This window comes from Triplophysa rosa, linkage group LG1 (assembly GCF_024868665.1).
Source record: "Triplophysa rosa linkage group LG1, Trosa_1v2, whole genome shotgun sequence".
NCBI lineage: Eukaryota > Metazoa > Chordata > Actinopteri > Cypriniformes > Nemacheilidae > Triplophysa > Triplophysa rosa.
This window is the reverse complement of record NC_079890.1, coordinates 19,389,713-19,417,454: the sequence shown is the minus strand read 5'-3', so window position 1 is coordinate 19,417,454 and position 27,742 is coordinate 19,389,713. Positions and strand designations below refer to the sequence as shown.

Genomic DNA, 27,742 nt, shown 5'->3' with positions numbered 1-27,742 from the left:
ATTTGGCAGACGCTTTTATCCAAAGCGACTTACATTGCTTTATCCTATACATTTATACATAGGCATGTGCAATCCCTGGGATCGAACCCACAACCTTGCGTTGTTAACGCAATGCTCTTACCACTGAGCTCTGTGATACAGAATGTATTTGGTCAAAGGGCAGTTGCTAATATTGAGCCAAAAGCACCACAGCATGAAAGAATTTTGTCACTGATTCCAAAGCATTAATTTGACGATAAAGTTTGACCACATTTCTTTGAAAATGGCAGCTGCAGCCAAATGTGTCTGGCACCTTACACAAGGTGAAAAACAATGAAAGGGTGGAAAAAAACTCGCAAAACTTTTACTTCTGTGAGTATTCATAACTCATAAACAAAAGAAGATATTTTGAGAAAGGTTTTTTACATACAATGGAAAGTAATGGAAGCCAATGTTGTTTGGATACTGACATTCTTCAAAACATTTTTGTCATTTCGTTAGAAGTAAGTCATAAAGGTTTGGAATGACATAAGTTTGAGTAAATGATAAAAGAATTGTCATTTTTTGGTGAACTATCACTTTTTATATTCTATAGAGTTTTTTTATATAATCCTGAATACAGCTTTACTCGCATGCAAAACCTTTCAGAAAAATGTTAATTTTCAAAGATTTGCACTCAAATGCAAATAATTTAGTTATCAATATCAGAGGTTTTTTGCGATCTTTTATTTTTTAATTACAAAATAATTAGTTTTACTCTCAAACACAGAATTTTTGATTGAATAAAAAAAGACAAAAAAACTCCATAGTATTAGGGGGAACTAACATATTGGAAAACCGGAACTACATGTTTCTAAAAAATAATAATAACAAATAAATGCCATATTGCTGTTTACACGGTTTCAATCTCCCCAACCTTAACATCCTGGTGGTCACAGTCCAATGCTCATCAGCTATTATTAATGCTGCATGTGTGGTCTGTTTGTATTGTCTGCACATAGACGGACTGAGACACACATGCAGCATCACATAGGATATCCTGGGCTAATGACTCACAGGACGTCCACAGGATCCATTCCAGCCAATCCTCATCTAGACTTGACCCCACCATGTACTCACAATAGAACATGACAGCAGCAGCTCAGAATTATGGGAAATTTCTAGTCATGAAAGCCTGTGATCCAAATGAGTCACCAGGAGAATGCGGAGCCACCAGAGAGAAGTCAACACAGAAATGTTAAATGCTTGAGCGGTGAGTTTGATGCTTTAGATAGAGTCTGTCATGTGGATGAAGATCACGAGTTATGAAAAGATGCCCAGGGTCAAAGAGAGAGAGAGAGAGAGAGAGAGAGAGAGAGAGGGGGAGAGATCAGATGTGAGGAACAGCTGTAATACTTATAAATGACTTGGGCACAGAGAGAAATGGAAGAAAGAGAAAGAGTAGGGAGCGAAAATAGGACTTGCAGCATCATGGAAAAATATTTCAACTTTCTGCAAATTTTGCAAACTGTACTGGCATTTGCTCACAAGTCTGGAGGAAAAGGAAAACTAATAAAAATTGTGGAACATAGAGTGCTTACTGGCATACAACATTGTGTTTATAGATAACACACACTTAAAATAAAAATAGACTTTGATGGCCCTGCTTAACCAGCCATTTCCCTGTGGATCAAACATTGGCAGAAACCAGTTCAGCATGATGGACGAGTGGAGTACAAAAAGTCTGGGGCAAATAATATTGATATTTCAGTTTATCCCCAGTCACAAGAAAGAGCAATGAGCAATCTTGAGACACAATAAATATTTTCCTGAGCAACTACATTCAGTCAATTCTTTGATCATGCATTTTCACTTTTTTCTTTTTGAATAGAAAAGATAGGTATGTTGTAGCATTTGTAGTAGGCTAGATGTTAATGGAATGCATAAACAACACAGAATACAATATTAATCCTCTTACAGGGTTTTTCAGCTAGCATTTTATACAAAAAAGTCAACAAGTCTGAACACGAGCAGCCAACATTCAGCAATCAAAGACAGACTCGGGTTCAAGCATCTGTGTGAGGGACATAGTGTTGTAGACATTTAAGAGAAAGGGTTAATGGCAGGGTGGATGTGATATTCTGGTCTGGTTTAACAGTATGTAGTGCTAAACAAAGTAACTTAAATAGAGTCAGAATAGAAGTCTGAGGGATGTCCAACTGCAGCATGGCATTTCCTGTGGATAGTTAAATGATACTGTTCCGTTTTACAGAGAGTTACATGGGAAATGCTTAGGAATGCCACTTCACTTTTTCTGACTACTTTTCAGAAAGGTTTGTCAGAAGTAGATTTAATTCACCTGCCAGAATAATCCTAGTAAATTTGAGAGACTATGGCTTTTGGATGTTAACATCTATTCACTTTGCCAAATTGAGATTCTTCTAAAAAGAATCTAGGGGTCATATGCACGAACACGTGTTTTTCTGTGCCTTTGGTGTGTTATAAGTTGCTCATGCATGTATTAGACATGTAAAACTGCAAAAATTAAAGTGTAGGAATAAAAGATGCATTCTATCTAAAAGCGAATGCTCACCCAGACTTGCCTGAAACGCCTCGTGTAACCACACCCCCACACATCTACGTCAGTTCGTGGTATGATTTGACTAAGACCGCCCAAATGTATTCTCAAGTAAGGTGGGGGTACCTGTCAGTACAATTGCTTTGGAACCTGATGTTTCAAATAAGGTAAGAGGCATTACATTTCCATCACACGCTTGCAGTATTCGACCAATCACTACGCATTGGTTAACTGGCCAATCATAGCACACTTTGCTTTACAGAGTGATGAGCTTTTTTTTTTTTAAATCTGCACGTTTCAGAGAGGCGGGCAAAGAGAACATACAAACATGGACGGAATGTGGAAAATACAGCGTTTTTGAACCTTAGATCGTGTATACACATTGCATTACATCTAAAACAAACGACAATATTTGTTTTAGCCGTGTCATATGACCCCTTTAAAGCTGCAGTCCTTAACTTTGGACTCTTTATCGCCATCTCAGTTTGAAACATAAAATGTCAGTTATATGCAGAGTTTTTTACTTTACGAGTGTTGTGCTTTTGTACTTTGTGGAACACAGTTTGACTCAATTAACACACTGAAAGAATGCCAGCGGCTACAATAGCTCTATGGGGGTTGGAATGGATGGACTGCTGCTTTCTTTTATCCAAATGTGATTAGAACATCTTACACATAATAACATGCAGAATACTGCCAAGAATTTCATAACTTTTAAACTGTCAATATAACACGGGAGGAGAGGAAAACATGTTAGGACTGAGAAAGACAAATACTTCTTTCACACGTAGAAAAGAAACAAACAATGCAACTAAAATACTAAACATTGTATCACAACACATTCAAGACAACACAAGCCAAACCAACTCAACATAACCTTAGTTGTTATAAGATAGGACAATAAATCTCCTTCAGTTATTTATGAACAAATAAGCAGTTCTATTCCCTGCATTTCACAAACAGTGACAGCAGAGCCAGTTAATGGGACAGTTCACCCAAAAATGACAATTCTGTCTTCATTTATTCACCCTTGAGTTGTTCCAAATCTGTAAAAATTTCTTGGTTAGAAGCATTCTTCCAAATATCTTTCTCTGTGTTCATCAGAACAAAGAAATTTATACAAATTTGGAACAACTCGAGGGTGAGTAAAATGAAGACAGAATTGTCATTTTTGGGTGAACTGTTCCTTTAAGCGTGTCCTGGTAAAGAAGAAAGAAGAATCAGAAAGAGCTTTATTGCCAAGTATGTTTGAAGTCCACAATCGTCTGCACTGTTTTAAGCGTGTTCAGCTCCAAGTCGTTATGACTGCACCAGACAGCCAGCTGCTCATCCTCCTGTCTGTACGTAGACTCATCCCCATCCTGGATGATGCCAATGAGTGTGGTGTCGTCTGCGAACTTCAGAAGTCTGTCAGAAGGGTCCTGGGCAGTGCAGTCATTGGTGTACAGGGAGAAGAGCAGTGGGGAGAGAACGCACCCCTGGGGTGCGCCAGTGCTGATTGTGCGGGTGCTGGATGTGAGTTTCCCCATTCTCACTAACTGCTGCCTGTCTGTCAGAAAGCTGGTGATCCACTGGCAGATAGAGCCAGGAACAGATAGCTGGGTTAACTTTGTCTGGAGCAGTGATGGGATGATTGTGTTGAAAGCGGAGCTGAAGTCCACAAACAGGATCCTCACATAGGTCCCTGGTCTATCCAGATGTTTCAGGACAAAATGCAGCCCCATGTTAACTGCATCCTCAACAGACCTGTTTGCTCTGTAGGCAAACTGCAGGGGGTCCAGTAAGGTTTCTGTGATGTCCTTCAGATAGGCTAGTACCAGTCTCTCGAATGACTTCATGACCACAGATGTGAGAGGGACGGGTCTGTAATCATTCAGTCCTGGGATTTTGAGTTTCTTTGGGATGGGGATTATGATGGAGCGCTTGAAACAGGAAGGAACTGTGCACAGCTCTAGTGATCTGTTGAAGATCTGTGAGAAGATGAAGGCCAGTTGAATAGCACAGCTTTTAAGACAGGCTGGGGAGATACTATCTGGGCCTGGTGCTTTTCTTGTCTTTTGTTTCCTAAAGACTCGGCACACGTCCTCTACACTGATCTGAAGTGCAGGAGGTAGGGTGACTGAAGGTGATGGGTCTTGAGAGAATGTCAGAGTTGTTGTGAGGTGTAAAGTTAGCATTTTCAAATCTGCAGTAAAAGTCATTCAGATCATTGACCAGGTGTTGATTGCCTGCAAAATTGGGGGATGGTGGCTTGTAGTTAGTGATGTCTTTCAGGCCTTTCCATGCTGAAAACCGGTTTTCCAACTTTTTAGAGTAGTTTCTCTTAGCCACTATGATCTCCTTTGTCAATGTGTTCCTAGCCTGCCTGTATAAGACTTTGTCCCCTTTTCTGTAGGCATCCTCCTAGGCTTGGCGAATCTGTCTGAGTTTTGCTGAGAACCATGGTTTATCATTGTTGTATTTTAAGGACGTCCTAGTAGGAATGCACAAATCCTCACAGAAACTGATGTATGATGTTACAGTCTTTGTGAGCTTGTCCAGATCGGTGGTACCAGCTTCAAAACCACTCCAATCGGTGCACTCGAAACAGGCTTGTAAGGCCCGCTCTTTTTCGTTGGTCCATCTTTTAACAGTCCTTACCATAGGTTTGGCAGATTTTAGTTTCTGCCTGTAGGTTGGGATAAGGTGAACCAGGCAGTGATCAGACAGTCCTAAAGCTGCTCTAGGGACAGAGCGATATGCATTCTTTATTGTGGTGTAGCAATGGTCCAAAATAGTTTTGTCTCTGGTAGGGCATGTGATGTGTTGTCAGTATTTTGGCAGCTCGAGTGTAAGTTTTGCCTGATTAAAGTCGCCAAGAATAATAATAACAGAGTCCGGGTGTTGTTGCTCAGTGTCCGTCATGTGATCGGCGAGCTGTTGTAACACCATACTCACGTGCGCTTGCGGTGGAATGTAAACACACACGAGAATGAACGAGGAAAACTCTTGTGGCGAGTAAAAAGGCTTACAGTTAATGATTGAGACAGCACATCTTCTTCATCACTGTTGTATCTGTACACCACTTTTCATTGATGTAGAAACATACCGCGCGATTTCCCCGTTGATTCTGCGTCGCGGTCCGCTCTGAACAGCTGGTAGCCGGGCAGATGTAGTGCGCTGTCTGAAGATGTAGTGCGCAGGATGAAGTCATTCAGCCACATTTCCACAAAACACAAAACAGCAGAGTTTGAAAAATCCTTATTTGTTCGGTAGAGTAATAGAAGTTTGTCCATTTTGTTTGACATAGAGCGCAGATTCACCAGCTGTATGCTAGGCAGTGCAGTTTTAAAGCCGCGCTTTCTGAGCCTGACTAACGCGCTGGCTCGCTTCCTATGCTTGCGCGTCCTGGAGCGCTTTAGCAGCGCCGCTGCGCCTCCGACTACGATGTTAAGTAAAACGTCCAAATAACCAAAAACCGGTAAAAGATCAGATGGTGTGCACTGCCGAATGTTCAGCAGTTTCAGCAGTTCATCTCTTGTGAAACTGATTGTATGGGAAAAACATAAAACAGGACAAACAAACAAAAACACTAAAACAAAAGAGCTGTAAACCAGTGTAGACCAGCAACCCAGAACATTTAAAGACAAACTGGTCTGTCCTGTGGTATATGCAGTAACTCTCTGTCAAAGCAAATCAAACAAGCCCACATCCATTCAAACATTTCCCATTGTGAGATGAATAAGCACTGCATGATGCAGGAGAAGACAGCACAGGACAGAAATGTGTTTCTATAGGCTTACACACACTGCAGGATATGCAAGAAATGTTCAATTCATGAGAAAATCAGAAAATGAATATCATCATTTCAGCATATTTTGGGAAAAGTGGGCCATTTTTCCTTCTCCTAGACAAACTCAAGAAAAAGCCAGAATGGAAAGCCAAGGATGATGCTATCGCCACCTCAGCAGTACAGACACTAACACTTAGGAAATAAGCATGCAAATTATGGGATCTGTTCTTTAATCCCCCACAGCAGGAACATTAGAGATTGGCTTAGTCTGTTATAGTGTACAGTGCTATTATCTTACCCAGGATGGAATGAACCCTCACGGAGAGCTGTGTACGGAGAATCAGGATGGGCTTTTTGCCTTTGCTGTAAGAAAAAAATGGTGTTAAGACATGATAATATCTTAGCTTTTTATTAAACATCACACGCACACGCACGCACGCACACATGCACACACGCAGGTGTGCCTCTTGTCAGCATTCTAGAGAAGGCACTTTGAATTCTTGAGTTCTCCAACAACTTCAATGATAGTTCAGACAGAGCAAAGTCTAGGTTACATTCACACTGCAGATAAACACTGCCATCACTCATCTTTTGAGCAATGAATTAAATGAACTAAAGCAGGGTCCGGTCTTAATCTAAACTCGGTCTAATCCAAGATTCATTACTGATGTAAAAAATACATTTGACAAATGAATTAACTTCTGAAAAATTCATGATGTGACAAACAAATTGCCAATAAATCTGTCAAGGGGATACAGAACAGTACAACTTAAAATACATGTGGGATGTGTCTCTGTCTTCTCTAAAATGTGATGCAAAAAGGAATGAAGGCATGTCTCTTGACTCATTTGGAAATTTTGACACGGATCTGTCTCTTTCCAATACTGGTCCCCCAACCCTTGTGATCTAGAGACAAGCCATTGTTTCCAGTATCGAAAGCAGTGTTTAATGCATAGCTTAATGACAGTCAATGAAAGTTTACAAAGAATACAAGTTCCTATAGATAATGTATCATCACTAATACAAAACTATCTAAAAACTTAAAAGTGATACCCAAAAATGAAAATTCTGTCATCATTTATTCACCCTCTTGTCATTGCAAACCTTCATGACTTTCTTTCACCCGCAGTACATAAGAAAATATTTTGAATAAAGCTGATAAACGAACAGCACTGGCCTCCATTATCTTCTATTGTATGGACACAAAACCAATGCAAGTGAATGGGGGGCCAGTTAACAACATTCTTCAAAATATCATTTGTGTCACAGACACAAGACAGACTGGACTGGAGAGAACTGGAGAGAATGTAGAGTGTTCAGGATTAAGGTATGGAAAGAGAAAGTAAACAGGCACGGAAGCTAGCATCGACAGTATTGGTGGCTAAAAATGGATGTCTGCAAGGCTTAGGTTGTCTTCACGATGTTCTATATGGTTGATACACCCAGTCACAAAGACACTTAAAACCTGCACACACACCAATTTTGTATCCTATTTTCCAAGTGCTGTTTCAAATGACGTGTTTCCTGTTGGCACACCTAGCAGTGTGGAACCTGAGGGAGATCCAACAGTGGCCACAATTCTGCCAGTTTACAAATACACTTTTGCACAAACACACACACACACTAACCCAGGAGAACTGTGCCCTTAGAAAAATAAAACCACCCTTTTCAACATACAGTAGAATGAGGTTCATTATGAGAAAGGACTGTGTTTCCACTACAAGATGGAAAAAGTGACCCCCCAACACACACCTCTTTTTCTCCAGTCATTCTCATGTTCGGTTACTAGGTCTATTCTATTTTTGGGATTAGTTTGTTATTGTAGCATGATGACCTGGTTTTCATTTAGAGTTTTGTAGAGTTGAATGACTGACAACAGTAGTTTACGGATTTTTCTACTGATATCAGTAGTGCACTGACGCTTTTAACAGACTCAGTCAGACTCAGAGTCAGCACACTATTTTCTTGTTCAGCTCAGTTCACTTAACATATCCAAACACAACAGCTTGAATTTGAATATATCACATCTAATGTTACGCAACACTTGAGTTCATTTAAGTTGACTCAGAATTCTAGATGTGCGGTTGATTATTTCTGCCTCTGTCAGTGGAGGCTGAGACTGTCTGTATAATCTGTGGTCAACACAGTCACTGAAACGCTGGCTCTGCCTATGGGAAGTTAGTCATGTCTTTTGGTGTGTTCAATGACTGTTACTAAGCAACGCTAGTAAATTATTTAGTGAAACTGATATCTGTCATAATAATCTTAGGTTCAACAGCTCACATACCTTCTGTATGAAAGTTTGGTACAGTTGCAGTAGTCAAATGCAAACTCCTTTAGAGTTTATAGAACAAATGAAACAAATGTTATCAGCATGTGTGTATGGGAACTGAATTTTGACTGTGGCACAGCTAACAGAATACTTTATAAACTGAGTTTACTGTATAAATTAATTACCAATAATCCCCAGAAATTAATAGTTTGTCTATTAATTGTTTGGAGGTTATTTACAATATTGCACATACTGTATAATCTCAGGTAGAGGCATATTATGGATATATATTTGTAGAAAATCAAACACCTCTGCAACTTAAATTAGTTTTTAACTCCACAATGAAACCAATAATGCCAGTGGGTTACTGTATATGGGGTTTATTTTCTCAGACTTCTATTTCCATACTAACTAACACCGTGTCTACACCGGACGTGGCGCCGCGTCCGGTCAGGTGTAGACACAGTGTAAGCCTTTTAATAATTAAAATTGTAACATTTTACCAATCTCTAGTGATTAGAATTGTTTTATTTGGCAGCATTGTTGGCATGAGTGGGTATTAGTCACCATGTAGTTTTGCGTAGGTAAAAGCAGGTAAACTGACAGGTAAAGCAACCAAACATGTTTAGTTTTGTTCCGTGTCATGTTTAGAGGCGTGGAAATGTCCCCGCAGTAACAGACCGGTGTACATTCACGAACGTGTCAAAAGTTAACCAACAACAATTATAAGTTTATGCAGTGATCTTCACATACTTTTAAGAATTAAGCGTTTAGTCAATCGTTGTGAATTCTTATTGCAACCGATGTAAACATGACAGCTTACTTCTTCGATCAGATGGCTTCGTGTTGTTTCCAGGTGGACCGTTAAAGAACACGACACGCACGTCTCCTGGAGATCATGTAAAATTCAACCAAGCAGATGACGACTTTGAACGTGCTAAAGTGTTTCCAGAAAAGTGTGCCTTATGCATCAGACGTTCAGCCAACGGTCTGTGGCGTGACGTCTGAGGCTGAGACTAGTCAGCATGATGTCCTTAATAAGATGTCAAATACACTATTATTATATTGCATTATGAATATTGTTAGACATTTATCTGCTCCTAAAATGGTTGATGATAACATTTTGACAAAAAAGAAACAAAAACTCATCAAACCGAGTTTTAAGACTAAACACAAATACAGAAATGAAGTTATCTGTGTAACTCCTGGCAATAAACAAAGCCGCAAGTGCTTTTTGCATTCTGCTCTCATCTGGTCAGATGTGGGACGCATATCTGGTGGAATTTAGTTGGACTTGCTTGAAAATAATGTATACAACTTGAAATAAGGTTGGATAAAAATATACGTATTATGTATCGCATGGTTGAAATTCAAGCAGTTGTTTGAAATAAATTTCAATAAAACATTATTTTACAATATTGAACAAAATAAGAATATTGAACAAAATAAATTACATGGCCGTTTTATCAGACTTAACAGAGGGTCAAAATAATATTTATTTACATGCGGGTATATTTTTTATCCCAAGGAACATTCTTTAATCTGTATAGTGAGAAAAAGCCACCATACAAATGTTCTACAGGAGATACGTATAAGAGACCAGAAAATCTGGAGGCATCAATGAGTCAATGCCACGGTTATAATCTGATGTCAACAAAACAAAAAAGAATACTAAATATAGTAAGTGCACTGCAGGAGACACTATCCTATGTTTTGCATTTGTAAAGCTCATACTGAGCACAGTTAAATACTTCCAAAACTCCCCTGAGGTCAAAACAGTTTGAAGCATAACACCGTGTGATTTCTGACCGCCTTGGAATATCCAACAAAAAAAGATTAATCATAAGCTTCTCTTATCCACTCTTTCTTCTAAAGTCTCTATAATTTAAGTCATATACCTAATTCCTGTGACTAATGTTGTCCACTCCTTCCCTCAGGCCTCACCAAGAATATCTATGCGTGTGTGTAATAACTGAGTAACATTCACCGTATCAACAATTCTCCCAAATTTGGTTTGTGAAAATGACTACGAATTCTGACTGAACTAAGAATGGAAATGTTTGCTCGCTTTTACATAATTGTCTGCTTTATTTCTCATTTGTTACAAGTGTGAGAAGGTTGGGGAGAAGGTAAATGTATACACAAAGAGGGAAAATAAAAACGAGGTACAATTGAAAATCATTCTTACGCCACATCATCATAGAAATGTTCCAGATCATCTCTCTGTTCTGCCAGTGATGATTCCAGATCCAGGTAGTTTCCATTAGGAGCCAGCTGCAATGCACACTCCTCAAGCTGAGAGAGAAAAAGACATCACTGCATGCATAGCGTGCAGAAAACAAACAACTCTAGTTTCACAATGAATGACATAGTCATTCAAAACAGCTTCGAATTAAACAAAGGTCCCTTATGTTTCTGAAAGTGCACCAGGAACTTTATAATTTCTCTCTACTAATTCACATACTCTGTACAGACAGCATGCACACTCCACATCACAGACAAACACAAAACAACCCTATTTTTAGTGTTTAACCCTTAAGACATAAGACTACTATTAGAAAGTTGATTTTTCTTTATTGTTCATGAAAACGGCACTAAAACAAATATTTCTAGGATTTGCTCAGATATCAATACCGGTGCGAAACCAGTGAGAAAATTGTGTAATTGTTGCCTATAGGCAGTTTGATACAAACATGGCAGTGTAAGTAATAAGAGGCTGATTGAAAAGCTTATCTTTTGTTTACAGATTCCACCCTTTCCGCAAGCATCAACTCGCTCTCTAGCTGCAGGCTCTTCTGGAGCCAAAACAATGTTAACTTCATGTATAGTCATTTCATTCTTAACTGTTTTAATTCACTTTAAATCTATTTTTAAATCATTTTCAAAGTTAAATTCCTTGTTTTTATTGTTGTGGTTATTTTTATATGATTATTTTAATTATTTTATAAATAAACTTGCCTTGCAAGTATATTGGACGGGGCTCAGTATGGTCTTTAACAGCTCAAGTTCATCTAAATCTGTGAATCTACGTAAGTGCATAATACATTCGCAAATTCCTGTTGCTGTTCATTTTCTTAAAATGTATAAGAAGTTACACCATCATAACGTCACAGTTCACCCAAAGATGAAAATTCTGTCATCATTTACTGTCATTTCAAACTTTTATGACTTTCTCTCTCCCGCAGAACGCAAAAGAAGATAAGAAAGTTGGTAACCGAACAGCACTGGCCCCCATTCACTTCTATTGTATGGACACAAAACCAATGCGAGTGAATGTGGACCAGTTAACAACATTCTTTAAAATATCTTCTTTTGTGTTTTGTGGAAGGAAGAAAGTCATACAGGTTTGTAAATGACAAGAGGGTGATTAAATGATGACACAATTTATTTTTTGGGTGAACTATCACTTTAAAGTCAAACGAGGAGTCATCTAGCCTACTACAGAGGCTGTTTAATTTAGACATGTGGTCACTGTTTTAATACTGCATGCCTCAGCACGACTCTGGAAGCTATTTAAATAGTCACATTAATGTAATTAATTGTAATGCTCTGTAAAATACGACCTAATAAAATTAAATCTTGATAAAGTACCACCTTAAGATAATAACAGCCACCCATTTTTCTGCGCTGTTCTGTACATGTGCTCATATTCATCGAATCCAATCCTCTGACTAAATTTCCATGGCTAAAATAATTTACCCTATAGACCACACCAACACTTTGACGGCATTTAACTCTATATACGAGACGGCACAGGTGAGCACACCTGCCTGAGAGACCTGTGACTCACCTTTAGCGGCGCTTCCAACAGTTTGTGAACACCGGCGATCTGTTCGTTCAGCGGCAAATCTTCGCTCAAGTCATACTGAGGTGGTCTGCGGGGCTCGGGGAAATTGGAGCACACAAACGGGTCCGAATCCTCCAGGTATTGCACGCGACACGTTATCGTAGCCATAGTTTATCTACGGTAAGCCTAAATGTTTACTTAGCTTTCCGCAACAGCGTTCTGTTCGTTACAAATCATCCAGAACACAAACGCGAGCGCCACTAGTCGCTGTCAACACCAAATGAAACTGGTGCTGTAGTCAAATTAAAGGGCGGTGACGTATTGAGGAAACAACACGCCGATCCGCGTGGAACATTTGAGGTGTTCAACTTCATGCAGCGATGCGCAGAACGATTGGCGGATGACATCAAAGTACCGCGAGAGCGACTCGAGAGATGTTTTACTTCTCGCGATATCATACTCCGATCGTCTGCGCAACTCTGCATGAAGTCACACGCTTGGACATACAGCGTCTTATTATAGAGCTCAGTGGCACACGTATGATATCATTCTACACAATTACGAAAGACGACTAAACCTCACGATGTCAAATGCTATTATAGTAAACGCTGCTGTCCTGAGAAGCTTGCTTGTCAGTTCATAAAGTAATTTAACTAAAGGGCAACTAAATTGAAACAGTGTTGTATGGCTCCATCTGCTGTACAAATAAAATGGTCTTTGTAAAAGCTCTCGTGATGACGTCAGACTCGAAACACCAAGAATTTAGTGAGAGCCGTATTTGCAGTGACAAATTAATTTACGTATTACGTATCTTTTAGTTCTGATGTAGAAGCAGAAAGTATTACATTTTTGCATTATTATTTTATTCCCTGCCTAAAAATCAGCTCAATTATTCTGTTGCTAGCCGGATGGTTTTATATAGATGTCATTTTTTACGATGGGAAAATCGCGAGGATAAAATGCAGGTTGTGCCTTTTAAATAAATAAACACGGTTCGGAGTACTATTTTAAATACAGACAGAGAAGTTATACTTTACAAAAAGTTTATTGGTTTTTAAAACCATTAAAACCATTTCAACATCAGTAAGCACTTTCAATACAAAAGAAATTTTGCTGAAATGTAATCAAAACTACCATGAAGAGTCTGTACATAAACAATACGAACATAGGGGAACAGTAAAGGTAGAAAAAAAAGAAAAAAGGTAAAGCTCAACTCTACCGGGTCAGAGAAAAGCACAGTCTCAAATCTGGCCTGTCTTCATGAAAATCAACAGTAGTGCTTGTAAAAAAATCACATATTTTTAAGAGGAACCAGAAATACATAAAGACATGTTACAATAAATAAAATAGTCATTGAGTTATTATACAACTGGTGAATTTCCTTCCACTGGACAGAAATACTAATCAGTGTGATGTGTGATGACAATTATGTACAGTAATTTCTTAAATGCACATTTATAGTACTGTAATAAATTTGATTCTCTAAACATGTTTAAAGTTTAATTGCTTTCATCCGTTCAGGTCTGCATCGCACTGAAATCAATGGGCTCCTGAACATAAGAACACAACATAAATGATACATTTTGATATAAAGTTTCAAAATGCACTTGAACCCACTTCTTTCTAAAGGTATACTGAGGCTACATGTGAAGCATTTGTTCGTGAGAAATTAGTGCAATAAAACAAACCTCTATAGCTTTGCAATTTTTTTCATTGTTACATTTCCAGTGTTGACTGTTAAACGTGTCCATCACAAAAAGATATGCAGTTCTGGTAGTACATAACCACAACACATATGTTAAAACCCATGCTATATTCTCTCACATAAGTACACTCTTCTGCAAAAAGGCAAAAACCTGTAAGCCAAATAATAATAATAATAACAAAACAGAACAAAAAGACAATGCATTAAAATGATACTCACACAAGCTATATCTATACAAGAGATGCCTAGTTATTGAAACTATTTATTGGCTCATATTTAAAAACAAAAAACTGTATGGTAGGGACCATTGATATGAATAGCAGTTAAACTGGTAATACAGTGTATTTTTTATCTCAAGCTTGTTTACAAAACAGCAAATCAAACTGAACTTCCTCATTCCCTTAGAATTGCCTTGCTACAAGATTTACCAGACTATACCAGGACTATGAAGTCTGACATGTTCTGTAAATAAAATTCAAGTGCTACATGTGGTTGTATGCTTTCCAAATGACACAGCTACAGTACTTACAAACCATAATTCTCCAATCTTGGCCCCATCTAAATCCAATGATGCCATTTTAAATTTCAAAGTTGGGGTGAATTGTGAAAGCAGTATTATACCAAAAGGTAGAATTGCTCATACATTTTAAACAATAATTATAAAGTTTGTCTTTGGTAAAGAAGTAAGGCTGAGATGCACTTCAATAACTATCAAAATTAGCAACAAAGTATATCCTTTGCTCGAATGTTGGCAAAGCATTGCACTGGTTAAGTACTTAAAAGTACAGCATGATAAAAAAGGCATTTAAATGCATTTATTTCAAGTTTAGATAAAGGGGACTGTCATTTATTAACATTGCAATTTGGACATTTAATTATTGGACATTTGAATAAGGACTTTTTGTAATAGTGAATTTTATAGAGAAGTTCCTGAATAAAGAGCTCAAGTAGAAAACAGTCATTAAAAATGCTAAAATTCCACACACGCTTCATGTTGAATAGTTAATTTGGTGAATGAAAGCACATACTTCAATAAATTTGAAAACATCAAAATCTCCTTTATGCAAACTGTCGATTTAGAAAGCTAAAAATCAAATGGGGTGTATTAGCACAATACTAGAGTAAAAATACTGTACTTAGTAAAAATACTAAGTAAAAAACGACTTAACATATATACATATTGGCCATATAAATGCATAGTTAGCAATAAGAAAGAAACATTTGACAAAGCTTTCTTATAATATATTTCATTCAATATTTATAACCCACGCATTTTGGTTTCATTAGTTACTCCCAATTTTTGCTTCAAATACTTCCACTCGGTCAACTTTTTTCCAGCTGTAACTGGTTTGCAAATGCAATTTAAAGGTGTCAGCTAGTGCAATATTTAGTGCCAGTTTTTCAATGATTGTATATAAATCAAATCATAAACTTTTGGGATAACATCCGATTAATATAAAGATGGGAAACCCTGAGATGCAGCTTAGAAATGAATTGCCACATAAAAACTCAACTTGGGTCAGTATTTGTATTTTTACAACTTTCAGTTTTCCTAAATATTCCTTCAAATACGTTTTTTCAAGTGTCTACTTCAGAGCAGATACCAAACCATGTCATCTGATTTTGTGCAAATAGATGCCTTCTTCCCAATTGTGGTTAGAATAAGAATAAAACTGCAAAATTTAGATTTTCTCAAAATACAAAACCTAACATGGCAAATTACTACACAATAATGTATCACATTTTGAACAGTTAGGGAAGGTTAGCTGCTTGTTTTTTTAAATCAATAATTATAACCTCAATGTGATCCTCGACTGATGTGATCTTCCCTTATTCCTAAATAGGTCAGACAAAATGTATTATTTGCTTAAGGATAATACATGTAAGATGTCAGTTTTTATGGCACATGGAAGCACCAATTTGAAAAAGCTAATTTTATGAGGTACAATACCTCATAAAGCTGGTGATCTCAAAATGCACGTTTCCTTAGAATAAATGGTTAATTTCCAATTAATTTCACACAATGCCCTTTGACTGTGTTTAAAGGATTATATAAAAGCTGACTACACTTAATAGAGGCATAAAAACAGTTCTCCAATGGCTGTGTGTAAAGCTGTATGTTTTCTTTGCAGAAATGGTGAGAGAGACTGTGTTGCAACAAACACTGATTCAAAGAACCAGCATTCTTTAACTAATTTCTCTTCAATCTGGACCTTTGTCATGATGTCAAGGGGTTTTCTGTAGTAAGTGCCGCACAGCGACGGGAATACATACACACGCAGATGAGCTTCCAAAAGCATATACATAAAAACAAAAGAATAAATTAACCCAACATTTCCACTGTCGCCTGGTCTTTGCTTTCCAACCAGTCAAAGCCAGCGGAACTCACAGTCTCGCTACAAATCTGTTGGAAAAGTGGGTCATTCTTTAGTTCTTCCAGTGTTGAGTCTTCATATTGTCCTTGCTGTTGATTGGGGTCAAACAGAAGGTTGGTATCTAAGCTGTTTAAGTCATTTATGCTACCGGAGAGCTCAGAGGTTAGTCGCATATCACCGGGAAACTCTGAAACCCCAGCACTGAGCTCTGACCCTTGGCTCATGAGCTGTGAGCCAACATTCAAGCTTTCCTCGTGTAAAAGTTCTTTAACAGTGCTGTCTATATCCAAAGGTTGCTGGTGCTCATGCGGTTGAAGGTTTTGCCGTAGAGGCAACAGCATGCCCTGACTCTGCTGATCCTGCCCGAGGAGCTGCCGTCTGCCCAAGTGCTTCTGCTGTGGCAGCTGGTGCTCCGCTGAGGCTGATTGTGCTTGGCTTTCTCCTGCTGAGAAGCTCATCGGCTCCTCCCTGGCACTTTTCATGAGGTAACCAGGATTCTGGGACTCGAAGGCTGGTGAACAAGGCGAGATCAGAGCTTGGTGGCTGGCACATCCAGGAAAGCTGGGCACTGCGGTGGTCTCAAGAATCTGGGTGAGATTCATGCGGGCAGTGTAGTTGGAGGGCACGTTGTTGATTCCGAGGCCACGTATGGAGTCGTCTCCATCACCATCCATTTTGCTAATGAGGACATTGGTGATGTTTTTGGTATTACTCTGCTGGTTGCCTGCTTGCATGGGTAGAACCTCCGATTGCATCATTACGGTGACCGGAACAGACTGACTTCTCTGTGCCATGCTGCTGATGCTTGCGACACTGTCATTGCTACTGAATATGTTGAGCACTTCAGGTGTCACGGGGGAGTTGAATGGAGAGACCACCGAGCGTAGGACGTTGAACGATTGGGTCCCACTTAAGTTGCGCTGCCTGACTGCTGGACTAACACTGCGGCAACGGAAAGTTCCAGAACCGCAAGATGAACTGCAGGCTTTATTATCGAGTGGGGCTGGGACAGCAAATCCCTCTTGTTTATTGAGGTTGGCCATAATTGCCACTTGCTGTTGGACAGGCGAAATGGGTGTCAAGCAGCTGTAATGCGTTTCATGATGCCTGGTTTGTGACTGACAGGACTGGCCGGGTATGGCGAAGGCGTGAGGCTTCCGAAAGTGGTCATCTACTAGATCTTGGTAGCTGGGCAGGATGCTAATGCCATTATTGGAGTTCCTGCCATTGTTGTTGTAGCCACTGCTCATCCACTCTAGCTTAGTTTTATCTGGATGTGTTGCCATCGGTCTTTGCATGGGCTTGACTGGACTTGAGGAGACGGTGCTTCCATCGTGATAACCAGTGATACTGGAGTTAATAGGAGTAAATGCAAAAGGATTCCTGCATTCCACAGGGCTGGGTGGGACACTACTGCTGCAGTTTGAGTGTGGGGTGCCAATAGGAGTTTGTCGGCTACTCCCAAGAGCACTGTCAACTGGAGTGGTACGGGCTAGACGTGAACAAGGGCTTTCGTGCATCAATCCCTGGCTACCTCCCGTCATCTCAGAAGTGGGGGTGGGTGTTGGAGTGGGTGTTTGGATTGGAGTGCTACTGCTATGAGCGGAGCTGTAGTATCCAGTGTTAGTCTGGATGGTGGACGTCACGGTACTCTGCATGTTTTGTGTCTGGCTTTGCAATGAAATATCTACACAGTTGCTGAAACTTTGCATGCTCCTGTTCATTTTCATCTGCTCTTCCATTTGTACAAGTTCCTCTACAATACTATCCTGCGTCATGTCATCGTCATTAAAGGGTAAGTAGCTAACATTGGACTGGGTTCCATATTCGCTCATCTGGGTCTGCTGGTTGGGAGGAGTGGACATCACTGAAGTGGACATTTGCTTCTGATCAGGCAACATTTGTGGGCCATAAACGACTTGATGCTGTTGAGTGGCATCTTGCGGCTCACTATCCCAAAAAAGGCTCTTTAGTTCGGATACCGCAGATGAGTTAGACTGGTCTACAAGCAAATCTTGCGAGATTTGTGTTACTTGCTGTAGAAAATCCTGACCTGGAGCGCTAACAGTACGGGTGACCACGGCTCTACCTTCGATACCTGAAGATCCCTCCCATCTTCCTTGGGAAATGCTTCCTGGCCTGTCAACAGTCTGAAACATGGTGTTCCCAATTGGTGTATCCTGACAAGAGATGCTTGTTATAGAGGTGACAGGAACTCTATAATTCATTAATGAGGAGGATCCTTCCCATCTGCCCTGTGGTCTGCGAACGGTCTGAAAGCCAGTACCCCTAACTGGAGCGGCAGCAGCTTGGCATATAGATGTGAGAGGTGCACTTTCAGGTCTCATTGGAGTACATAATCGTGGGATCCGTTTCATCATCATATCTGGCTTGGGTCCATAGGTTCCACCTGCTGGTAGTTGGGAGATGTGGGCTTTTTTAATAGGCGTTGGGCTTAAATCAGTGCATAAACCAGGTCTCTTTTGAGGGCTCTTGGATGCCAACGTCAGATTCTTGGGTGACATTACAGCTGCATTACCACAGACTGACTGAGTGCTGCTAATGTTCTGATAAAAAGTGCTTTCCGTTTTGTTGGGGTTATTGTTGCTGCCAGCAGCCAGAATATTAACACTAGGAAGTGTCCTTTCATTGCATTTGGTCCCTGTCAGAGCATCCAATCCCGGACAGCTGTTGTCAAGAGGAGCAGGTACGCTAGCTGCTCTGGGTTTGAGCGCTTCTGACTGCTGTACACCACTACTAGTTTCCTGAGCATTTGCTAGCGTAGTGCCACCCTGAGCTTGACCTCTTCCAATTATGGCTTCTGTATTCATCTTGGTGTCAACAATGGATGTTGTGGTAGATCGCCACGGCCTTGCCAGAAGAGATGGCATTGCAGCTATAGATCCACTACGAACACGGGTGACCGGTTGCGGATCATCGCTGAGGCTGGCAATTCCAGCAGATGCTGGCCTGACTTTGTTGCTGGTAGGGGTATCTGCAGGTGCGCTGGTCCCGCTGCCACTGGACCCTAGAGATATGGTCGTCATCTTGACAACATTGACCGAGCTGACATGAGGAGTTGACATTACAGTCTTGATAGGGCTATTAGTGATGAGTAAGGTTGGAGAGCGCAAAGTTATGCCACTAGAGGCAGATGGTTTGGGCAGGATTTGGGCGTACCGATGACGGGCTAACCGGTCGCTTACCGGACTGGCTGGAACATTTTGAGGGGTCTTAGGGCACTGCTTTACAGGTTGCACTGACTGGGTGACCACCTGAAAGTTTACGGGTAGAACTTTGCTGTCTGCAGATGCCACAGGAACGGGGCTAGGAGACATCAGCCGTCTACTCCTCTGAACCTACAATGAATGCAAAAATATAACAGGTTGAAAAATGTATTAGTGTAAATACAGCCCTGTGAAAATACATTTAGAGTGGTCTCTTTTTGCTGAGTTATTTAAGTTCTCTTTATTCAATCTCAACGTGTGCTATTTGCCAGCTTATCAACTTTTATAATAAAGCTCACATTTAATTGAGACTAACAATTTAATAACAACAACAAAAAATCTTCTCTTACAGTGATGGGACTGGAAACAGCTGTCACCACAATCCCAATAGGCTGAGGTGACAAAAGCGCAGGACTTCCACAAGGTATGCCTGTCCTTGCAACAGGAGTTGTTCCCCCATCTGCCCTCCTGATCTGGGCTTCACCAGGCAGTGGAGAATGCAGCTTTTGTTCTTGCTGCTTCTTCTGTATCTTTCTCTGTAGCTGCTGCTTGGCATCCACAGAAGGTGAGACCAGGGTTTTAACCTGAGGCTGGAATGACTGTGCGTCGGCTGTGGGAGCGAATGCCAATTGCATTGCACAGGACATCTTTGCTCCTGTGAACAACACATAGAACATTTAAAAATAATTTAAAAACAACAGTAGACTCATAGAAAAATAACAGCAAATACCACATGCATGTGTTTTGGGGTTTGTGTATGTTAGCCACAAGGTGGAGACATTACCAAGTGTGGGTGGGTAAAGTGAGTTGTGTGTGGTAGATTGAAACTGTGTAAATTTATTGTACCTGACGGGGAACCGGTCATTACAGTAAGTGCTGCGACAGATTTTGTTCCAATGTAGTGGCTGTTCAAAAGATACCGAGCCAGGTCTTCAACACTGTCAAACTGCCGACTAAGCACTTTCTGTGCCCACTCGCACACCAAGCCACATGCGGCCAGACGAACCTCTTCTTCAACACTGGACATCTGACCAGCGGTCTCAAACACCTCACACTGACAATAAAAAAGTTAAATCAACATCACAGCTTGATAATGGCAGGGACAGAAAATAGGTGAGAAAGAAGAGTACAAACTTACCCCATCACCTGATTTGTGAATATCTAAGTTGGGTAGAGAAGGCAGGTGTACAAAAGCCTTTTTCCTAAGTCCACTATAGCAATATGTGCACAGCAGTTAAAGAAGTGCATCACAATTTGTATGTCCACATATCAGCAAAATGATTTAAATCACTTTAGTGTCTTGCAAATAGACTAGTGTAGATTTTTTTTTTTTTATATATAATTTTAATTTGATCAAAAGTGTAAATGATTTAACAGTTTATGAACATCTACTGGACTTTTAACTTCATTCCTTCACAGAGCATCTCAACCAGCTCAGAAGGAAGCTGATATATTTGCCACCGTATGCACCCTGACACCGCCACCATATTGTGATTATATCAAACATGACCTTCAAAAATCTGACAGGTATGGCTATTGCATTGTTGAACGATTCAGTCAATCACTGAAAAGCTCCAATTTAATCTTAAATTACAGAACACACAAGAGGTCTTCTGCTGGCTTGAAGGGTGTTGCTTTCTTGGGCATTAGAGCTGGTGCAGATTGCACGTCTGTTGCAGTGACAACCGTCAACAAGCATGGTTTATTCTGGCAATGCACAGCTCAGAAATTAAAAATATAATTCACATGCTCAGATGCACTTTTAACCCTGCTGTTACCCAATACCAAAATAACCATAACCACAGTTACAAAACATAATTTCTGGCAGTGACATGAAAGCTAAAGATGAGTTAGGATGCTCACTTTCACGCCCTCCTAACACAACAGTAAGATAAACTGACTGGTATTTGACATATATATATATATATATAGTGTTTTTTATTTTATTAGTATGAGCTGTCATATGACCATGTTTACTTAAGATACAATAAACCACCTTTGAATGCTTTTCACTGTAAGGCAATATGGCACAGAAATGAATGTGAACTATAAGGAATGTCTTTTGAAGATCAAGCATTTGGCAGCCCATGGTAAATGGGTTTTCTATACAGCAGAACTTTGTGCTCAAAGGACTTTTTTTCGATTTCTGATCTAAATTTAGCAGCGACATGAAGTACAGCAACAGATGTTTCAGGACACAGAGTTCAGGGACAGGAGGGTGTCCCGTGTCCGTTTTGGGGGGCTGGGAAAGGGGTGTGGGATTGTTACGAGCAGTTCCACCAAAGGATATTTGGATTTGCCTCGCATGCCAAGTCGACGTGCCTTCATGTTGGGAAAGACGTTCTTCATGATCTTTCCAAAGTCTGCAGCACTAAAAGCATGATACCCCAGACTATCACAGTAACTCCTGAGAAGCACACATATATACAAGAAATTCAGTACAATTACCTATTACAATTACCAGAACAACATCAAGTAATATTTAGACACAATTTAGTTAAAAAACACTTTCTGTGATGAACAACACCTGTAGGCACATTTAAAAAGGTGTCATTGTAAGTAATTGTAAAAAATTATTTGTAAGACTATTTTTTGCAGAAAATAAAAACTGGATAAACAGGTCAAAATAACAGAAAAGATGCTCTGTATTTTTTTCAGACCTCAAATATTGCAAAGAAAACAAGTTCATATTCACTTTAAAGCAATACAACAGTAATACTTGTACTTGTATTTAGGAAGAATTCAATAATTATTTTTTATGTGATAACCTTGATTTTATCAAAGTTTTCATGTGTCTTGTCATGATGTCAGTCTTTCACATTGCTGTTGGATGACTTTATATCACTCCTGAGGTTTGATTTTGTTGTAATTCAACAGATACTGGACTGGAATGGCCAAAATACATCTAGAAATGCTGAATAAATGAAAATTTGGAATGGTCCTTTAATATTTTCCACAGCTGTATAAACAGTCTGTATAAAGTAAATATGGTGTTTTTTATGTTTCGGTAGAGAGCAAGATGCCAAAGGATTTCCAACTCACTTGTACTCATCATAGACTTCCTGTTTGGGCAGCGATGTTTCAGGATGCTCCTCAAGGTGGTTTCGAATCCAGCTAAATGCATGCATCTGCTGGGTACGACTTGATGCAGAGCTCTGTTCACTGAGAGACGAGAATTCAACAAGTGAAGTGAATTAATGACAAGTATAACAGAAAACCGTAAAATACACACAGTAGAAATGACTCACTTTTTCTCATTGCCACTGCTGGGTCCAGAAGGCAGCTTGAGATAGAGGTAGAGTTTTTCAATGTCTGTAAGCTTCTCCACGTCTTGCTGTCACAGACACAGAGAAGATCAGTGTTCACCTTGTAAAATGCTGCTCAATAAAGCGTTAAGTTCACAGAAGAATAAAAATTTGACACTGTATCTGGTGATTTTACATTCTTTCTTCTGCACAACACAAAAGAAGATATTTTGAATAATGTTGCTAACTGAACAACGGCGGTACCCATTGACTTGCATTGGTTTTGTGTCCATACAATAGAAGTGAATGGGTACCGCTGTTGTTCGGTTACCAACATTCTTTAAAATATCTTCTTTTGTGTTCTGCAGAAGAAAGAAAGACATACAGGTTTGAAATGACAAGAGGGTGAATAAATGATAGGGATGGGCATTAAAAGAAAAAATAATATTCGATATTCGCTGGGAATTATTTGAAAATTCTTCGAAAATCGCACCCCGGAACATATTACGAAAACGTATTTAACGTGTCTTCACTTCATCTGTAATGACTTTATAATATACAGAAAATATAAAAAATAATTTGTATGTGTTCCTTAATCTTTGTTCGGTCAGATCGCAATCTAGTTAAAATATTTTAAGTTCACACACGACGGCCTGACGGATCGCGTGTTATGCTCGGCTCACATCACCATATTAAAATGTTTTCAAAACGTGAGCCACAGAATTTGTTAACATTACTTATAACATAATATTAAATGATTCGATGATTCATTTATTTATTACCATAACTTGTTCGGAGCGGTTGTTCATTCGTTAGAAATATATTAGGCTAATTAATACTGATTTCAACAACTTGAAACATTAAAATGTACATTTCACTGCAACTAATCTTAATACGTTTGGCCTTAGCATAAGACTGGTACCTTTTTCCATTTCTAAAGCCTGTATTTTCCTCCTACGAACTTCAAATAGGGTTGTCGCCTGTAAAAAAAATTTCACGGATGTTTTTATTTTATTTTAAAACGTGCTGTAAGTTCTTAGTTAGGCTACCTTAGTTGATTTTATTTATTGATGCAAATGCAATGCAAAGCTAAATAAGACGGACACTGACCATGAAACGACAAGGAAAACAATATTTATATGCGGTGGTGATCAGCAGGAGTAATTCTTCCTCAGATGACGGTCACATAATAAACAGGGCAACAAGCACTACAATGGCTCTGTCTTTGTTATTAGGATCAATTAACAGTCAGCATGGAGGTATCAAGCCTGTTTATTTTTTATCAAAATTATAAACAATAAAGCCAGATATTCTTGTCAGATCTTGGTTTTGTTACTGGGAGTTATTTTTCTCTGCTGTCGGCTTGTTAACCGTTGGCTTGTTGAACAGACTTACAACAGAGTAAAATAGACCTATATGCTTGTTTTTCTTATCAAGAACATGTAAAAATAAATAAACAAGATAACCATATCTCACAGACTGTCAATATACGTTGCATTTTGTTTTGTATGTTTGGTTTTTCAGAATCAGGTCGTCTACGAGTCATTTGGCACCGGGTCTCTCACAAACTTGCAGTGCGTGTCGGAAGAGGGAGGGCGCATGTCGGGCCTCTCCCCGGTCCCGTGGCGGACACTATTCGATGTCCTATAATTAAATCAACTAATTGAATATTTGAAAATCGTGACTCATCTCTAGTAAATGATGACAGAATTTTCATTTTTTGGGGTGAACTATCCCTTTAAAAAGTTAAAATGTCCATATGAGCTTACGTTCCACCTGCAATAATCATTTCATTGTTTGAACAAACAGGGATTCAATGTCCCTGCTCATGGACATGCTAAAAGGCTAACAGTTTTATCCAACAAGAAAACAAGCCAATAACACCAATATAATATACAATGCCCCTTAAATCTGGACAGCTCGAGGACAGAATGTTTAAAAGGAATCAGGGCTAGTTTTACACAACCCATCCGGTTAAAATTATCCCCCATCTATCCAGCAATAGAGTAGTAAACAAATTCAAATTCTGTCCCTTTTCCAAAACACATTCATTCAGACAGACAGACAGACAGACGTCCACATGAAATCAGATCATATCTTCAGGTCTGTTGAGTGTTAGTGTTGTAAGAGAGCAATGAGCTCTTCAAAAAGAATGTGTAAGATGTTTGGGTGGGGCAGACCTGATTTAAATTCTGCCCGAGTAGAAAGCAGCAGAGACAAGTTTCTCCCTTCAGGCGTCTTAAACTCTCTTTCCCACTCGCACACATACACTTAAACAATCCTCTTTCTAGAGCACTGTAAAGTAGATTTGACAGGGTTGATACGCTCGTATAGTGCATTTTGAAAACAAAACATGTTTCCTGCACCTTGCTACCCCCTAGCCTGTGAACAGCGAATTAAAATAAACAGACTTCAATGGGATTGTACAGCATAACCCCGAACAGGAAGTCATCCAAGGTAAAAATAATCCGAAGAATACCTAATCCCCCAGCGTTTAGAGCAAAGCACTCGGCTAAACCAGCCTAAACAAGCCTTTGTTTTCAACGTCTGATTGTGGAAGCAATGGATACTCCCAGAGCATCACATCGCCACACCAACTATATACACCAAATGAACTCCTTGGTGTAGAGGTAGAGATAGTAAGCAAAATCAAAATAAACAATAATACACAGTTGATCCACTGTGAGGAAAAGCTGATCTTAAATACTCCAAACATCTCCTCACCTGCGATGTATCAATCACACTCTCACACACGCCCCCCCTTTCCCTCCAATTCTAAGAATAGTTGTGTCTCTCTGTCTTTTTTATTTGTCTCTTTGTTGCTAAGGGTAAGATGTCTAACGAATAGCTAAAGTTATCAGCCACTGAGAGCAGTTAGCGTTAGCGAGCGTTAACTTTGGAAAGGTAAGTAAAAATGGCTCTAGAATGCAGACGTCTCGGAGCCAAGTGGACAACTCGATTTAATAGAGCACTGGGTATGAGGTTCAAGGGTGGACAAACAAACATGAAACCTTCACACATTTAAAGCATTAAGAGCACCACCACTTTTTACGTAAACCAAATGAAAGACACTTAAAGAACGAATAGAGATGCCTAGACATATAAAGATGCTTTTGGACTATCACTAGTGAGTCTACTACATGTGCTTTAATACTTATGCATCATTCAGAACACATAAAACCTATATTCTACTTCTTCAATGGACAGGCATATTGAATCTATTAAAAACAGATTCATCCTGTTTGATTGCGGGACCAACACAAATAAAAAAAATTCAGTCACAGTCAGGACATGATGTATATAATTAAAGTTCATACTCCAATTTTTATTTTGCAAACTTCTGAAAGATTAAACAAGTAAATCAACTGGAAGCCACGAAACACTCTAGATTTGTTTTAGATTTGTTGTCTTTACTCGTCACTGATTCCGGTCTACCTACATTTAGAGTATAGTGGTACCGCTGCCGATTTTTTGGTTTCACACAAACATTAAAACACAAAACAGAAGGTTAAACATCAAGATTAAAGTGCCCATTATGTTCTATTTTTAAGTGTCCTAGGGTGGACTGCACCAACAAGGATTAAAGTAAAAAGAGTTTAGAGCTAATCTAGGGTTTGTTGATCCTAGTTTTATTTTTAATATAAATTGCGTTGCACCACTTAATTTTAAACAGAGATTAACAAATCGTGGATTAAACCTTTAACCTGTATTTAAACCTTCATATGCGATTAATTTTGTCTGCCATGATGGATTTTGCCGGTGTAACTAAACAGCAACAGTGTTGCACTGTGTTATGTAAAAAGGAAATAAACAGCTCGTTCATGTAAAGGAACCGTAATTGCATATGCTATTTAAAACCTCTCTCTGGATAATTCATGATCAGTCTGATCGTCCATAAAAACATTTCACAAGCCTTGAGTGATATGACAGCGTACAAATATGACAGGTGAGCCGCATCATTATGCTGCAGCTCGCGACTGGAGCAGACATGGAGAAGAGCGCAGTACGGGAATCATGAGCAGGCTGACCTCTGCCATCGACGCCGCCGCGAATGGCCCCGGTAGACGATTGTGTTTCTGGGGGTCGTCCTCAGTCGTGTTCTGAGGCTGTTTGCGGCAGCACCGCCGGCTGAGGTGCGCCTATTCGAGACTGGACCGGACACCAATTTAGACAGGCCACTAAAACATACTCTTCTCAGGATGTCGGTCTTTTCCGTTTAATCACAGACGTTATACTTATGTATCAGACAAGAAAGCAGGGCATCTTGAATTTGACTATTCACAGCCGACATGTGGTTTCTGCAGTCAGGTCGCCAGGCTGCCCCACCCCAGAGACCCGCGCCTTTTTTTCCTGAGGTACATGACGAGATCTCACGCTCGTGGCGCTGCTGGGACATGGTGGCCATCCACCAACCATCCACTACTCCATCCATCTGGACCATCCAGGGTTGCACGGCACTCATCAGTAAACAAGACTGTTTGAAAATTAGTCTTCATGTATGTGTGGGCCCACTGCAACCGTTTCTGCTTGTGAGCATTGGTTAGGGGTGGCCGAATAGTAGGTTTATGCACAACTGCAAGCATCTGGAGGATCCTACACCTTGAGGTTTTCGGGACTCCCGAGGCACCAGCAGCTTCAAATACCTGTTTGCTGCTTTGCAATGGCATTTTTGCAGCTGCTCTCTTAATCCGATGAATTTGTCTGGAAGAAACCTTCCTCATTCTGCCTTTATCTGCACGAACCCTTCTGTGCTCTGAATCAGCCACAAATCTCTTCACAGTACGATGATCTCGCTTAAGTTTTCGTGAAATATCTAATGTTTT

General features: G+C 39.7%; 2 protein-coding genes across 8 annotated transcripts in view; both read right to left on the bottom strand.

Annotated features, from left to right (window-relative positions):
- The window catches only part of fhod1 (formin homology 2 domain containing 1), a 49,640-nt gene extending 36,972 nt beyond the window's left edge, over positions 1-12,668 (bottom strand). For all 7 annotated transcript variants that reach the window (XM_057346687.1, XM_057346728.1, XM_057346697.1 and 4 more), the window contains exons 1-3: positions 12,371-12,668; positions 10,769-10,875; positions 6,607-6,671 (exon numbers count right to left, since the gene is read on the bottom strand). In XM_057346687.1, coding sequence (XP_057202670.1) covers positions 6,607-6,671; positions 10,769-10,875; positions 12,371-12,535 — 337 coding nt within the window. In that variant the 5' untranslated portion in view covers positions 12,536-12,668. The remainder of the gene's footprint in view (positions 1-6,606; positions 6,672-10,768; positions 10,876-12,370) is intronic.
- Positions 12,669-13,399: 731 nt separating this feature from the next.
- The window catches only part of rfx7a (regulatory factor X7a), a 53,922-nt gene continuing 39,579 nt past the window's right edge, over positions 13,400-27,742 (bottom strand). The window contains exons 3-9 of the mRNA XM_057335740.1: positions 22,923-23,008; positions 22,717-22,836; positions 21,965-22,081; positions 20,813-20,897; positions 20,521-20,728; positions 20,025-20,329; positions 13,400-19,806 (exon numbers count right to left, since the gene is read on the bottom strand). Of these exons, the coding sequence (XP_057191723.1) occupies positions 16,396-19,806; positions 20,025-20,329; positions 20,521-20,728; positions 20,813-20,897; positions 21,965-22,081; positions 22,717-22,836; positions 22,923-23,008 (4,332 nt within the window). The 3' untranslated portion in view covers positions 13,400-16,395. The remainder of the gene's footprint in view (positions 19,807-20,024; positions 20,330-20,520; positions 20,729-20,812; positions 20,898-21,964; positions 22,082-22,716; positions 22,837-22,922; positions 23,009-27,742) is intronic.